The sequence below is a fragment of the Octopus sinensis genome, linkage group LG1, assembly GCF_006345805.1.
Source record: "Octopus sinensis linkage group LG1, ASM634580v1, whole genome shotgun sequence".
In the NCBI taxonomy this organism is placed as follows: Eukaryota; Metazoa; Mollusca; class Cephalopoda; order Octopoda; family Octopodidae; genus Octopus; species Octopus sinensis.
In genome coordinates, this window is record NC_042997.1 from 22,313,970 (window position 1) to 22,330,800 (window position 16,831).

At 36.2% G+C, this 16,831-nt stretch overlaps 1 protein-coding gene across 4 annotated transcripts in view; it reads left to right on the forward strand.

Annotated features, from left to right (window-relative positions):
- LOC115219813 (solute carrier family 12 member 4) overlaps positions 1 to 16,831 on the forward strand; it is a 222,297-nt gene that overhangs the window by 138,437 nt on the left and 67,029 nt on the right. For all 4 annotated transcript variants that reach the window (XM_036511783.1, XM_036511878.1, XM_036511917.1 and 1 more), the window contains 2 exons: positions 2,254 to 2,394; positions 9,365 to 9,463. In XM_036511783.1, the coding sequence (XP_036367676.1) occupies positions 2,254 to 2,394; positions 9,365 to 9,463 (240 nt within the window). The remainder of the gene's footprint in view (positions 1 to 2,253; positions 2,395 to 9,364; positions 9,464 to 16,831) is intronic.

The window sequence follows — 16,831 nt, forward strand, 5'->3', positions numbered from 1 at the left end:
CTGTGTAGTCCTATCCTGGACAAACACTCCCTCTGGCAGGTACTGCAAATGTAGCGAAGACTGTTCCTGGCTGGTTGTAGTGCCATAGTCTCTTGTTTACGTCTCTTCCTTTCTTTCCATTTCTCCTCCCTCTCTCTGTCACTCTTTTGTATTCCCTCTTTTACTGTACGTTTCCATTCTCCACGGTTGCCGGCAACTGCCTCCCAACCGCTAATATTGATGTTGCAGGCCTTCATATCCCTTTTGCAAACATCCCTGTAACGTAAGATCGGTCTACCCACAGACCTAGTACCCCTAGCAAGCTCTCCGTAGAGTATGTCCTTGGGGATTCTGCCATCTTTCATACGGCTAACATGCCCAAGCCATCTTATACGTCTTTGGGTGAGGAGTGCAAACATGCTTGGTATTTCTGCTTGCCTGAGGACATCTTTGTTGGGGATATGATTCTGCCATTTGATGCGGAGGATTTTTCGGAGGCAGTGCAGGTGAAAGATGTTTAGGCGACGCTCTTGGCGTATACACACACACACAAAATATGGGAGATTATTTCACAGGTGATCTAAATGATTAGGTATGCTAGCTAATTGCTGTAACAGATTACTAGGACTCCAAGGTTATAACCGAGACAGTAGTAATGGAGCCATTGCAGATTTCCTATGCAGTGGATATATAATTGCTAAAGGGGACAACAAACATTAAGGCAAGGCAAACATCTCAAGTCGTATACAATATCATTATTGGAAAAAACTTTTTCCAATAATAATATTATATACAACTTGAGATGCTTGCTTTGCCTTAATGTTTGTTGCCTTCTTTAACAATTATATAGCATTGTGATCATCATAATCCTCATCATTTAGTGTCCACTTTCCATGCTGGTATGGGTTAGACAGTTTGACTGGTACTGGTAAACTGGAGAGCTTTGCCTGGCCCTCGTCTGATTTGGCTTGGTTTCAATGGCTGGACGCCCTTCCTAGTACCAATATATATGGATATGTATCTCGTGAACAGTCTTCAATACTTCTTGCCTCATCTTCCGTTCTCCTCTTTCTTCTTCATAGATATTTTCTATTACTTTTTTTTAATAGCCAAGTAGAAGGAAGGCCAGTATCCATGGCTCTTTGAAGGACTTCTATGAAAATGTTATAGCAGAATGGATAAAGAAAAGAAATTATCTTCAGACCAGAGGCCTGGCCCAAATGCCTTCATGGACTTCATTCAACAAGTCTCCATTCAAATGTCATCTTTCATACATATCACATCCATCTCTATAACCAATACAGTATTTTATCTTTCACACTGCCCCATAAAAGTGTTAATACCCATTCTTTCTCTCTCATTTAATTTATAGTTCACCATTCATGTCTGCTGACAATGTATTTGCTTATAAAAATGTATATGCATATATATATGTAAAAAGCACTGTTGATGGTGCTACATGAATAACATGTGGTACACTCTATAAAGTGGTTGGCATTAGGAAAGGTATCCAGCCATAGAAACAAAGCCCAAAACAGACTTTGGAACCTGGTATGGCTCCTGGCCTTCCTAGCTCCTGTCAAATCATCCAAACTATGTCAGCATGGAAAACAGACTTTAAGTGATGATGATGATGATGATTTGTGCATTGGTACATACTGGTTTCATTCTATTCCAGTCTTTCTGTATCCTCCAAATTCAATGCTCATTTCTCCCATACAGTTTTTCATTCAATGAGAAAAACCATCTCTGGCCATCAGAGATCATAGTTCGCTAAATGTTTACCCTTCATTTTCTAACACTAGACACTGCTTTTGCTGCACCAACATCTCCACTCCCACTCACACACTTATGCACACTGCAGATTTGGTCACCCTGAAAACAGAAACTGTTGAATACATCACCTACCTAGTCTTTTGAGCTCTTTTATGATGGCATTTCATGGGTGCTTCCATGCCTAGCTACTCTTGAGCATCTATTACATCTGTAGTTCTTCATTTCTGTTAGCTTACCTGAGACACAACTGCACCACTTGTGCACCTGCAGTTTACATTGGATATGGAGTGGAGAGTTCTTCTGCAAGTGAAAATATTTTTAAAAAATGATTATAATTTTTAAATAATGATAATTTTAAAAAGTGATAATAAAAGGAACACAAACTATTTTTATGCAGCCAAACTTTTTTTTGTTTTTTTCCTTTTGTATTTTAAGAGTTTATGGTACAGAATTTCACTGAAGTTTATTTTTCTTTTTCTTTTTTTTTTCTGTTTTTAGCAAATGCTTTCAGTAAATACTCAAAAATTAATGACGTACCTGGGGGTTCTGATAAAGGAGATGCTGCTCGAGGAGAAATCATTGCAGATATTACTACCACATTCATGGTGTTGCTAGCTATTTATTTCCCATCAGTCACTGGTATGTATTTCTTTCATATGTATCACAATTAACTTTTAAATTAATTCTATGCAGCTTAAAAAAAAAAGAGTAAAAATTATATTTCTTGAAGGGAAAGTGTTATGGGTGACAGAATTTTAAATTAACTAAATAATTATTGTCGTTACTTTGATTTATAGCTGTGAAACCTAAAAATGAGAAATAAGGGAGACTTGAGATTTTTAGTTTATATTCTATAACTTTGTGGAGGCGCAAAGGCCCAGTGGTTAGGGCAGAGGATTCGTGGTCGGAGGATTATGGTTTTGATTCCCAGACCAGGTGTTCTGTGTGTTTATTGAGCGAAAACACCTAAAGCTCCACGAGGCTCTCCGGCAGGGGAGTTGGCGACCCCTGTTGTACTCTTTCGCCCCAACTTTCTCTCACTCTTTCTTCCTGTTTCTTGAGTAATGCTGCAATGGACTGGCATCCCGTCCAGCTGGGGGGAATACATACGCTACAGAAACCGGGCTCATGAGCCTGGATAGGCTTGAAAAGGGCACATAAATAATAAAATAATAAAAATTCTATAACTTTAATTTATTTCTGATGGTGGGGCTTGAAGTTGAGAAGACTATAAATAATGGTTTCAAATTTTGGCACAAGGCCAGCAAGTTCAGGTGAGTGGGTAAGTTGATTATATCAATCCCAGTGATCAACTGATACTCATTTTATAAACCCCAAAACGACAAAAGGCAAAGTTGACCTCGGTGGAATTTGAGCTCAGAACATAAAAGCAGATGAAAGGCTACTAAGTATTTTGCCTGGTGTGCTAACAGTTCTGCCAGCTCACCACCTTAACCCTTTAGTATTCAGATTTCTCTGTCAAATGTACCCCTTATTCATTCACATTGATTTGAATTACCTTGTAGCTTTGAGATTTTAATGATGTAATTGATTATTTTTAGACTAATATTGTAGAGTAAATGTGAGAAGCCAAGTTTGGCCAGTTTGAAGATAAAACTGGTAGATTATTTGGGCTGCATATATTAGAATATAACTAAACACCACAAGGTACCTGGTATTTTTCTCAATTCTGCCAGTCTATAATAATAATTTCTAATGTAGTCACAATGTCACAAAGTTTACCCCAGTACTTGACTGGTACTTTATGAATGAAAGATAAAGCTGAAGAATGAAAGGTGAAGTTGTAGATTTACATCATAAGAATTCAGAAACTTTGAGAGCTGTAAAATAATGGTATTATTTATAACATTTAAGGTTATAAACAATAGCATGTAAACATTAGACGCAGGAGTGGCTGTGTGGTAAGTAGCTTGCTTACCAGCCTCATGGTCCCGGGTTCATTCCCACTGCGTGGCATCTTGGGCAAGTGTCTTCTACTATAGCCTCAGGCCAACCAAAGTCTTGGTGAGTGGATTTGGCAGACGGAAACTGAAAGAAGCCCGTCATATATAAGTATATATATATATATATATGTGTGTGTGTGTGTGTGTGTGTGTGTGTGTGTTTGTGCCCCCAACATCGCTTGACAACCGAAGGTGGTGTGTTTACATCCCCATTACCTAGCGGTTCGGCAAAAGAGACTAATAGAATAAGTACTAGGCTTACAAAGAATAGGTCCTGGGGTCGATGTGCTCGACTAAAGACGGTGCTCCAGCATGGCCACAGTCAAATGATTGAAACAAAGAGTGAAGAGTATTAGGTTGAAAACAATCCTTTGATTGGAAACAGTCTTCAACTCTTTCTATCCAAAGAGATTTTTTAAACCATTATTTACACACTACTTACAATTTTCACAAAATTCAACAACATACAATTTTCACTGGTAAGAAAAGAGTTTCCAAAATAGATGCAGAAATTTGAAGGATTGCTTTGGTTGAATGGTAAAACATTTGTCATTTTTACAGGAGATGTGAGTTCAAGTCCCACATGTAGCCTTTGGAGTTTTCCCTCCAAAGAGATTTTTAACCCAGTATTTACCCACTATTATTTATAGCTCTGCTACTTTGAATTCCATGGTTAAAATTGAATTATTTTACATCTCTCAAAGTTTCTGAATTCTTATGATGTAACTCTACAACTTCATATTTCATCCTTCAACTTTATCTCTCATTCATAAAGTACCAGTCAAGAACTGGGGTAAATTTAGTGACCTTGTACCTACATTAGAAATTATTATTATAGATTGTCAGAAAAATGCTAAGTACCTTGTGATGTTTAGTTATATTTTGTAACCTTTTTGAACTGAAATCCTACCAGGTTGGACCTAGTGTTTCTTCCATTCAAAATCAATAAACTACTGTTCAAATAGAAGGAATCAATCAAACTGATTGTATCCTCCAACAAAATATTTGATCTTGTACCAATATTAGACGTCGGCGTCGGCGGCAACGTTGTTATTATTATTATTATTATCATTAAGGTAGTGAGCTAGCAGAATCATTAGCACATCAGGCAAAATGCTTAGTGGCATTTCTTTTGTCCTTACGTTTTGAGTTCAAATTCAGCCAAGGTTGGCTTTGCCTTTCATCCTTTCAGGGTTAATAAAATAAATACTAGTTGTGTACTGGGGTCGATGAGATCAACTGATTCCCTACCTCAATCTACTGGCCTTGTGTCAAAATTTTAAGCCATTATTATTATTAAAGTGACACTGAAATACAAATATACAAAGCCAATTATAACCATCATGACTGCTCATCAGATAAGAGTACATCAGGTACATGCATCGCAACCATATGAGTGCAACATGGTAATCTCACTGTTCTATATTTTAGAGATGAGGAATTATGTACAATATTTACATTAGACAGATAGGTCTCCTCACCTTGTTTGTTGTTACCACATTTCCTGGTGGGTTCAAAATTCCACCAGGACACCTGATGAAGGCTGGAGAGTACATCAGCCAAAACGTTGACGACACCTATCTGTCTAATATAAATATGGTGATCTCATATCTAGGTAAATGTTATATGATGTTATTGTTACTTTTGTTTTTTAAGGTGGTGCACTGGTGGAATAATTAGTACAGTGGACAAAATGCTTAGCAACATTTCATCCATCTTTACATTCTCAGTTCAAATTTCACCAAGGGGATCAATAAATTAAGTACCAGTGAAACACTGGGTTTAATGTAATCAACTAGTCTTCTCCTCAAAAATTTCAGACCTTGTGTCTATAGTAGAAAGGATTATTATTATTGTTGTTGTTATTGTTGTTATTATTATTATTGAGTGAAAGAGCAGTGCATGCCATCAAAGTGACACTGGGGTAAAATATACGAAACCCGGTATGCCCATCATGACAACTCATCTGATAAGGGTACACTAGGCACATGCATCACAACCATAAGTGTGCAACATGGTGATCTCATATCAAGATAAACAGCACATGACCTTGCAGGTGGGGCCCAATTAGAATTTTGTTCTGGTTGAGTAACCCATCCTGCTCAAAAGGTCCCTGAATAAGGGTTGTTTAAGGATGTTGAATGAAACACCCATGTTTCCAGAGATGAATTATTCAAACCCCAAAGAATCTCTCTCAACACATGGCTATGATGTTCCCCCACTACTTCTGCTCATGATCAAAGATGTACATATCGTCAGCCACTGAGGTACATGGTCAACTGGTTACGGTCAAACAACTGACAAGCAAATCTGTGGTATTGGGCAGAATATTTGCTGTAGCCCATCTTTTATACCAAGACAAAACAATGTACATGATAACACTTCCAATCAGTTAAGATTAGAAGCCATGAGAGCCACTGTCTGGTACTCCATCAGGGCATTTATCATTATTATTATTATTATTATCATTATTATTATTATTATTATTATTATTATTATTATTATATTATTATTATTATTATTATCATTGGTGTTGTTATTACCAATAAAAAATAAATACAACCATCTACTCAGAGTAAAATAATTGACCCTTCCATTCCTGTCCCTCCCAAATGCTGTCCATATAACTGATTCTTCCATTCCACTTCAGTGTCTATCTTTGTGTTTGTTTAGAAATCAATACTTTTGGTATGCAATATTAATGTTGCAAAAAGCTCATCAATTAATCAAAATTCTACAGTATTACCCTCTGGCAGCATATGAACTACATTATTGTAGCTTCAATAATATTTAATATTCTTCTTCTAGAATTGTGTTAGCGTTAAATAGTCTCTTATATAAGGAAACAAATGCTTTACACATGCGCACATACATACAAATACACTTAGATTGAGGTACTTCTCATTAAAGACATATATTCATTACATTTATCTGAGCACAGACATACACAAAGCATTTACATATGTGCATACAAGCTTCCATTCACACACAAACATACAAGTTATTGGAGATAGTCATTCATAAGCAGTATGATGCTAGGTGCCTATATGTGGGACACTTGGTATGCTCCCTCAAATTGGATCCTACCATCTTAAAGCAGGTAAAGCAAATTAGATAAAACATGTAATAATAAATCTCTGAACGAGGTATAAACAGTAGCTGCACGACAATGTGAGGTATATTTGCCACTTAAATGTGGCTAACCACTAAGGGTCGATGCTACTATAGCTTGTAGCCTCAGGAGAACATCTCCAGCTGGCTATTGACACACTTTCTGTGCCCTATAGGTACAAAGTCTAAATTTAGTGGAGAAGAGTAAATCAATTACTGCAATCCCAGTGCTTGCCTGGATAAATTACTTAGCAGCATTTTTTCCAGCATGCTAACAAACAATTTTGCCAACTTGTTGCTTTGCATAATAATAACAATAATAATAATTATTAATAATAATAATAATAATATAATAATTAATAATAATCCTTTCTACTAAAGGCACAAGGCCTGTAATTTGGAGGAAGGAACAGTCAATTTCATCAACCCCAGTGCATAACTGGTACTTATTTCATCGACCCTGAAAGGATGAAAGGCAAAGTCAACCTCGGTGAAATTTGAACTCAGAGTGTAAGGGTGGACGAAATGCTGCTAAGTATTTTGTCTAGCAGTCTTAACAATTTTGCCAGCTCAATACCTTAAAATAATAATGATGATGATCTCTTTAATTTACCACCATGGTGAAGGATGAGAGCAATACAAAAATAGGCATCAAGTTTACAAATAATGAAGTGAGAGAATATATATATATATATATATCAAAAGTGAGCTTGAATCTTGCTTGCCTGCTTGCAATGTTACCCAGCCAAGCTGGTGCATAATTGGAAAAATACTATGAATTAAGTTTCCCCTGAAATGTGAATACAAATGGAATAAAACAAGTTTTGCATAAATCAGACCACTGGTTATTGAGATATTAAGGGTTTTCAGGGTATAAATAACCAAAACAGTGCATAATGGGAAAATTATCCAAAAATAACTTAACCCTGAAAAGGAAGAAACTCTTACCTTTTGATTAGGCACAGTGACTTGACAACAAGAAAATACAATTTGTTTTTTACAGTAAATGTTTCTATTTTCACTTTTGTTAAATGCAATATTTTAATCATTTAGAAATATTTCTAAGTGAATGTGATTTCAAAAATGTAAGTTGTTTGTACAGTATTTATATTTTAGCTTTCTTTAAACAGACAATATTTTAGTGTTTTTTTAAATTATTTTCAAGTGAATACCAATTACAAAAATTTTTTTGGCATATCTAAAAAATATTTTAAAGTGAAAATGACTTTAAAAAATATGATAAATATTTTGTAGAAAATCTGTTCATAACCTCACTGTGAAATAATTTTTTTCCATAGGTTTTTTTAAGTGCATTCAATATATCTCACCTCCAAAGATTTGGTTGCTATTTCTAGCACGCCCTGCTACCACATAACAGCTATTTGTAATGAAGAACCCAAAATACTTGTTACGAGGTAGCAGGGCATGCAAGAAATAACAGCCAAATATTTTCCTTTTCTGTGGAAAAGAACAGTTTACACGTAATTTCAATGTCACATTAGTTGAAAGCATGTAAAATAACCTGGAAAAGGAAAAAAACCTATGAAACAAAATTCTGTTGCTACGAAACTCAGACTTTCCTGGTGACCCAATGGGTCACAGGTAGTCTAGTAAATATATATAAATGTACAGAAAGTACACACAGTATACAATAAGACATGGAAGGAGAGTATATACAGTATACAATAGTAAAACTAAAATTAATTGTTTCTAATTTTGGCCTAAGAACAGCAATTTTGAGGGCGAAGCCAAGTAGATTGACCCTATTACTTGATTGGTACTTTATTTCATTTCCCACAAAAGGGTGAAAACCAGAGTTGATTTGGGCAGGATTTGAACTCAGACTATAATGAGCCAGATGAAATGCTTCTAAGCATTTTGTGAGTTGGATATGTCAATTGCAAACTTCACTACTTGACTGGTACTTTATTTTATCAATCCCAAAAAGACAAAAGGCAAGTTGACTTCCGTGGCATTTGAACACAGAACACAAAGAAATGCCACAAGCCTTTTGCCCAGCATGCTAACGATTCTGCCAGCTCACTGCTTTCATGAGGATAATACCCGTCCCGTCTAACACCCGTGGACATATTTACAAAGTCAGAAAACAGCACAGCTCCCATGACTTTAGGAAACACTTTTTCATGCTGAGAATTGCTGAAGCATGGAACAAACTGCCGGCATCAGTTGTTAGTTGTCGGAGCACTGCATCCTTCAAAACTTCCATGCTTTCTGAGATTCGCCAACACTACACCTGATTTTCTCCCCTCCATACACACACAAGCATGTATCTGACTCATACACTGTTCACTTTCCAAACATTTGTACATTACTGCATATACTTTATATGCACTTTTGACAAGTTGTGGTTCACCTGAGCACTGTATACAATAATTTCATTATTATTATTATAATAATAATGATAAACCAACTGAAACAGAAGTAAAAGCTACCACAGACAATAAAATATGATGCAATTTTTTTTTGAAAAAGTGTTCTAAGCATGTTTCTAAACATAGTGATTTCTCTTGCAGGTATCATGGCTGGTTCAAATCGTTCCGGAGATTTAGCTGATGCACAAAAATCAATCCCAACAGGAACTGTGGCTGCTATTATGACCACATCATTAGTCTGTATCCTTTTTTTAAAATTAATGGATTTTGTTCATATATATATATATATATATATATATATATAAATTACTTGCCAGCCCCACTTGTAATAGTACCATGTAAGAAGCACCTGTGCTGGTGCAGTGTAAAATGAATCTGTACTGGTTCCAGATAAAAAAAAAACATCCATGCCAGTGCCATAAAAAATGTACCCATACCTGTACCACATAAAAAGCACCTGTATAAAAAGCATCCAGTACACTCTGTAAAGTTGTTGGTATTAGGAGGGGCATTCAACCACAGAAACCATGCAAAAACAGACAATTGGAGCCTGATGCAGTTCTCTGGCTTGCCAGCTCCTGTCAAACCATCCACCCATACCAGTATGGAAAACAGGTGTTAAATGATGATGATGATGATTTACTAGTATCTTATGTAAAGGCAGTTCTTTAGCTGAAATGTTATAACATCAGCATATAGGTGTTTGATCCTGTTTCTTCTAAATTCACATAAGAATCAACTTTCATCTCTGAAACATATGAACTGGGTACTTTGGCTGAGTATAGCTAAGAAGTTCTCATCCAAACCATGTGGATTCAGGTTCGATCCCACAGCACAGGACTGGAGACAAGGATATATTCCTAGAGCTCCAGACCAACTAAATCCTTGAGATGGGATGTTCTTTGGATGGGAACTAAAATAAGCCCATCATATGCACGTGTTTACATTTTCACTTTACCAAATGTCACAAACTAAAGGCAGTGATAATGTCATTTCCCTGTCAATGTAGGAGTGGCTGTGTGGTAAGTAGCTTGCTTACCAACCACATGGCTCTGGGTTCAGTCCCACTGCGTGGCACCTTGGGCAAGTGTCTTCTACTTTAGCCTCAGGTCGACCAAAGCCTTGTAAGTGAATTTGGTAGACAGAAACTGAAAGAAGCCCATCGTATATATGTGTATGTATGTATGTGTGTGTGTGTGTGTGTGTGTGTGTGTATATGTTTGTTTTATTTGTGTTTGTCCCCCCCCCAACATCACTTGACAACCGATGCTGGTGTGTTTACGTCCCCATAACTTAGCGGTTCAGCAAAAGAGACCGATAGAATAAGTACTAGGCTTACAAAAAATAAGTTTTGGGGTTGATTTGCTCAACTAAAGGCGGTGCTCCAGCATGGCCACAGTCAAATGACTGAAACAAGTAAAAGAATACTTTTCCACCTTTGAAGGCACATAATATAAAAGATCACTTATTGAAAAACATCTAAAGATTAGCAATAGGAAGTGTGTCTAGCAGTAAAACAATGTCTCACCAATACATTCATCTAACCCATGCTAGCATAGAAAAACAAACTTTATTGCAGCTGATTGAGTTAATTATATTTGATTCTGTGTAAAAATTTCCCTTGTCAATGTAAAATTTAATAATCTGCATAAAAATCACAAGGTTTAATAGAATGTTAATTAAAACATTTAGAGTAATACTTTCAGAAGTGTGAAGGCTTTGTAAAAATGAATTTGCCATAACATCCAATCAACTTTTTTTTATAGTTCCTCTGAGAAATTTATTTGAACTAACAGTTCATTATTATAAATGGCTCATTATATGAGATTTTAACAGCTTTTCCAGAGAAATTTTACAGTAACAATTTCAGAAGGAAGAAGAAATAAAAATATGTTTACTGCTTTACTGTGAATGAGATATACGTTCAGATAATTTCCAAAATAAATACTTATGTTGAAACCCAGAGCTGAATTTTTGCCAAGCATTTTATAGGCAACATTTTACTTTCATTTAGAAAATAAAATGTTCAGTTCAACAAAAAAGTAATAAACAAAAATTTGCCTGCTGTGAAAACAAACCACTGTCAACTCTCTTAACTGCTTAGGTTTCATCAACCACATAATCTTCCAAATTAAAGTCATGTTTATATGTACTGCTCCTAGCTGGCTTCTTGTCTGGCCAAAATTTTATTCAATATTTCACTTCTTTTTCTTTTTTTTTTTTTGTTTCCTGGATTAAGTAGTTGTACTGTAACCATGTTGGGCCATAGCCTTTATGAGTCTTAGTTGGTTATATTAACCAAAGTACTGTTACTTTACTGAGTCCAGATGAAAAAGGACATGAAAGTAAGCTGCGCATAAAATGGCTCTAACCAATATGGGTTGAAATGCCAAAAAGTATTTTCATACAATGCAAAGATTTTCTATCCTACACTGACATACAACTGAGTTGTGAAGTAGAGGATTGACTTCTTCACAGCTTCATATCAAATTCTGCTCAGACCTTCAAGCCATGGTGGAGTTGCTATGTATATCTGTGAAGATGTCACACCTCTTGTATTATTGTCACATTCAAACTCAGTTTGCAACACCTTAATAATACATATCAAGCAAGCTGCACAATATATTGTCTACCAAATACCACAAAATATGATGGAAAATTTGAGGATAGCCTCAAACACATTGAAGAGGTATTAACAAACCTAGATCAGAACATCAACATACTCTTCTTGGGTGATTTCAACCTCCCACATGTCAAATGGCCAGAAGACCACATCCTCTCTGGGATGTCACTGCATGAACAAAAGCATGTAGCGTCATTATTTGAACTTACTAATAAGCTGTTCATGGAACAAGTGATACTCAGGCCAATCAAGAGGAAAACATATTGGACATATGCTTCACAAATAATGTGGACCTTTTCCATGTGAAGATGACACCAATGACACTCTCAGACAACAAAATTGTTGAACTAACTATGTATGGTCCTGTACATATTGTTGGTATTTACTCTATCAGGAGGACTAGAGCTTTATCCAATCTGAATTTCCATAAGGCAAAATGGGAATCAATCCACAGAGATTTACAAACGAAACTGGTCCAACATTCTGTGAATGCAAGACATTGATCTGAAACTCAGCCAGTTTATGTCAACAGTGCAAGCTATATGCACTAAATATATCCCAGAAAGAAAGGCCAGCACACTGTCAAACCAGATTCCCAGGGACAGAAAATCCTCATGAGATGCAAATCAAAGACCTCAAAGCGGCTGAATAGACAACTGAAAGATAGAGAGAAGTCTCTTAACATGGACCCTCCTAGGAACTGAAAGCAAGATCAAACTCTCTCATGAAAGGAAAAAAACAAAGAGCAAATGGCTGTGGAAAGCATAAAAACAAATCCCAAAGTTTTCTATAAATTCGCAAAGGAAACAGCTACAATACAATATAAAATAGAACTTTTGTTCCAAGGGAATGGCTCACTGATGGCAGACCCACGAAGGATAATTGAGATAATTAGTGAACAATTTAAAAGTGTCTTCATTTCCCCACTTGGACACATGCAGATAAAAAAATACAGCTGAATTCTTTGATATTGCAGCTCTAAAAAAAGGAGACACCAGCCATCAATTACATCAACATTGAGGAAACAGATGTAACAGTGTCTATAGATGAAATGAGCTCATGCTCTGCTACTGATCCTGATGGCTTCCCAGCTATTCTCCTAAAGTCATGTAAGCAGGCTTTAGCAAAACCACTTCAGATACTTTTCCGAAGTTTCCTTGCATGTGGTATACTTCCTAAAAAGCTGAAAAAAGGTATTATATGTCCTATCCACAAAGGTGGAAGCATAGCAGAGGCCAAAAACTACTGGCCAATCTCTCTGACTTTGCATATCAGTAAAGTCACGGAGTGAATCATCAGAAGTTGGTAATGTTCCTAGAAGAAAATGACCTACTGAATAATACTCAGCATTATTGCCAATTATTATTCTTTTATCCAGGAAGAAGCTGACTCACACAGCTCCTACAATACTGTGACTAGGTTTTGAAACAGCTACTTGACCATTCAGATGTCACTGTGATATACATTGACTTTGCAAAGGTATTTGATGAAGTAGATCATGGCATGATAAGTCATAAGCTATGAGACTTTGGCATCGCTGGTAAACTAGGAGAGTGACTGCATGACTTCCTGAAAAACAGAAGTCAGGTAGTTGCAGCCAATGGTGCCTTTCTGAGGAAACTCAAATCCTAAGTGGTGTCCCCCAGGGAACTGTTCTAGGGCCATTACAGTTCATAACAGCCCTCTTAGATATGCCCACAGTCACTCAGACAGCCACTGTCGCTAGTTATGCCAATGATACAAAATTATCATAGGCAATAAAAAACCAAGAGGATGTCACAAGTTTACAGTGGAACTTAAACTCAATATACAAGTGGACTGAAATAAAAAATATGCAGTTTAATGCTGGAAAATTACAAGCACTGCTCTATCAACTCACAAATACAGTACAATCTACATTTACAGGACCCAAAAGCACTACAATCCCAGAGTCACAGGCAGTGAAAGACTTGGGGATCAATATATGCATAAGCTTCCCCTCGCTGGGTTGACATCCACTGATTAGTTTTGGGCTAGTTGCCCCTTATCAATGTGGAGTAGCCAAACCCAGCAGGCGTTGCTGCTGACTGTCTGTTTGAAGGATTATTTACCTAAATTCAGTGGAATACATCCACTGGTTTTCAAAATTAGAAATATTAACATTTCTATATCCATATATATATATATATATATATATATATATATATAAACTCTTTAAGCTGATGTCCCAGCATGGCTGCAGTCCAATGAATGAAACAAGCAAAAGATAAATAGTAATAATAATTTTTAAACATTAAACGTACGTCCGTAGGTAACTTAATACAGAATGATTTCCGTCATTTCTTTCTCTTTTGCCTGCGTCGTTTGTTTTTTAAGTGCTTTGGTTTTACTGGGATCGCCCTTTTAAGTAGAAAGAATAGCCAAAACTTTTTGACTGCTATTTCTAAATTCGGAATGTGGTGAGGCAAATCGTTGCTGAACCCTTAATTAATTAGTATTACTTAAACCTTCCTTGAATGGGTCTTTTACATGCCGAACTCTACTTGGTGAAATTAATGATTATTTCTAAATTAATTAATTTCACCCTATATTATTGATGTATATATATATATATATATATATATATATATATATATATATACATATTTTTCGCTCAGAGATTTAAATTTAAAATTATTTGTTTTTCTTCTTACAAGATCAGTGACTCAGTGTCGCTTTAAAAGTATATACTATGAGCAGGAGCAAGTGGCTGCTATCTCTAGCCAGCAGCTGTCCTATACCGATGGAAGGGAATTACCCAGAACCATTGGTCTACAGGTATTGCTATGGCTAGAAAGGAAGCAGTAGGCTCCCTTGCTCATAGCATACAGACATAGATCATGTGTCGGTAGCCAGCTGGAAAAGATGTTTTTCGGGGGCTAAAAAGTAGTAACATCATCCCACGTAGGACTGCCACTTCACATTGGCAAATCTCTCTCTATATATAGATAGATATAGATATATATACATACATACATATATATATTGTATGAGTTTTTCTTTCTTCCATCATTTGGCAATCAATGTTGGTTTGTTTTTATTGCACTAACTTAGTAGTTCAGTGAAGAGAAACAGACCAATAGAATAATTTCCAGACTTTAAAAATAAGAAATGGAGTTGATTTATTTGACTAAACTCTTAAGCTGATGTCCCAGTATGGCTGCAGTCCAATGAATGAAACAAGCAAAAGATAAATAGTAATAATAATTTTTAAACATTAAAATTTACAAAGTAGGTAGTAAGCACTCCAGAACTGAATCTTTCTACATCATGCAAAACATTTTAAAAGGAATGTAGGGTAGGGGAAACCCCTCCTATTATTCAGACTATAAATATGCTATAAATAATATTCATTGTAATCTGTTATATAAAGCAACAGTTTGTTCAATTTGAGATCATTTCAAAATAGTCTGACTAATTTTTAGATGAATTATCATATAATATTGCATAGAAAATGTTGGCTAATAATTCATCTCTGTGTTTCATAATACATAAGAATTCATTTTCGAAATTTATTTTGCATACATCACATTCACAGTAAACTATAAATCATGTATTCTGAAGTTGTTGCAGTAAAAGTTTTGGAAAAGCTGTTAAATAGGATAATTATCGTAAGTTACAGATGTGGCTGAGTGGTTAACAAGTTTGTTTTGCAGCCATGTGGTTTCAGTTTCAGTCCCACTGTGCTGCAGATCAAAGATGATCAAAGCCTCATGAGTCAATTTGGTAGAGGAAAACTGAAATAAAAGCCTTTTCCATGCTTGCATGGGTCAGACAATTTGTTGAGGCAGATTTTCTTTGGGTAGATGCCCTTCTTGGCATCCAAGCAAGGTAATATTTCTTCATGGCCAGACAAATTTTTCACAGAAGACTGGAAACAAACAACATTGTTTGTATGGAGGTGACACTCATTTGCAAACCATTTTTCATAACCTTTCCACTACATATATATATATATTTATATATATACATCGGCAAGTAACAAATGCCATTTGAAGGTGGCCATTGCCAGTACTGCTTGACTGGCCCTTGTGCCAGTGGCACGTAAAAGCACCCACTACACTCTCAGAGTGGTTGGCGTTGGGAAGAGCATCCAGCTGTAGATTCTCTGCCAGATCAGATTGGAGCCTGATGCAGCCTTCTGGTTTGCCAGTCCTCAGTCAAATCGTCCAACTCATGCTAGCATGGAAAGTGGATGTTAAACGATGCTGATGATGATGATCATCATCATTATCATCATCATCATTTAACATCCATTGTCCATACTGGCATGGGTTGGATGGTGTGACCAAAGCTGGCAAGCTGATTGGGCTGCACCAGACTCCTGTCTGATCTGATATAATTTCTACAGCTAGAAGACCTTCCTAACACTTTCCACTTTATAGAGTGTACTGGATGCTTTTACATAGCTCTTCATGGTGCTTTTACATGATGCTGCACAGGTGCTTTTACGTGTTACCATGTGGGTGCATTTACATGTCACCACAAGGGTGCTTTTATGTTTCACCACATGTATATGTATAGTGCAAAGATTATGCAAGATGTAATACAGAAACAAGGTAAAAATAGAGAGAGTTGGTATTAGTTTAATGCTCGGGAAATGGAGAAAAAATTTAAGAAATATCTTTAATGTTTCACCCTTGTCTTGAAATCACATCATGGTTATAAATGTGCATCATCATCATAATCATACAAGCAATGTTGTTTGTTTCTAATCTTCTGTGAAAAATACAAGAACAAATTACCTTGCTTGGGGAAACAGGTGAGTGTTGGGGACAGAAAAGCATTTGACCTTGGAAAGATTTGCCTTGACAAATTCCATCGGATCTCTGAAAACATGGAAAAGTGAATGCTTAGATAATGGCTGGATGACTTATAAAATCATTTTACAGATTGAAATTTGTGAAATATGGATGCCTTTTTCTTTTTGGTTTTTAGTTATTTGACTTGATATCAAGAAGAGCATC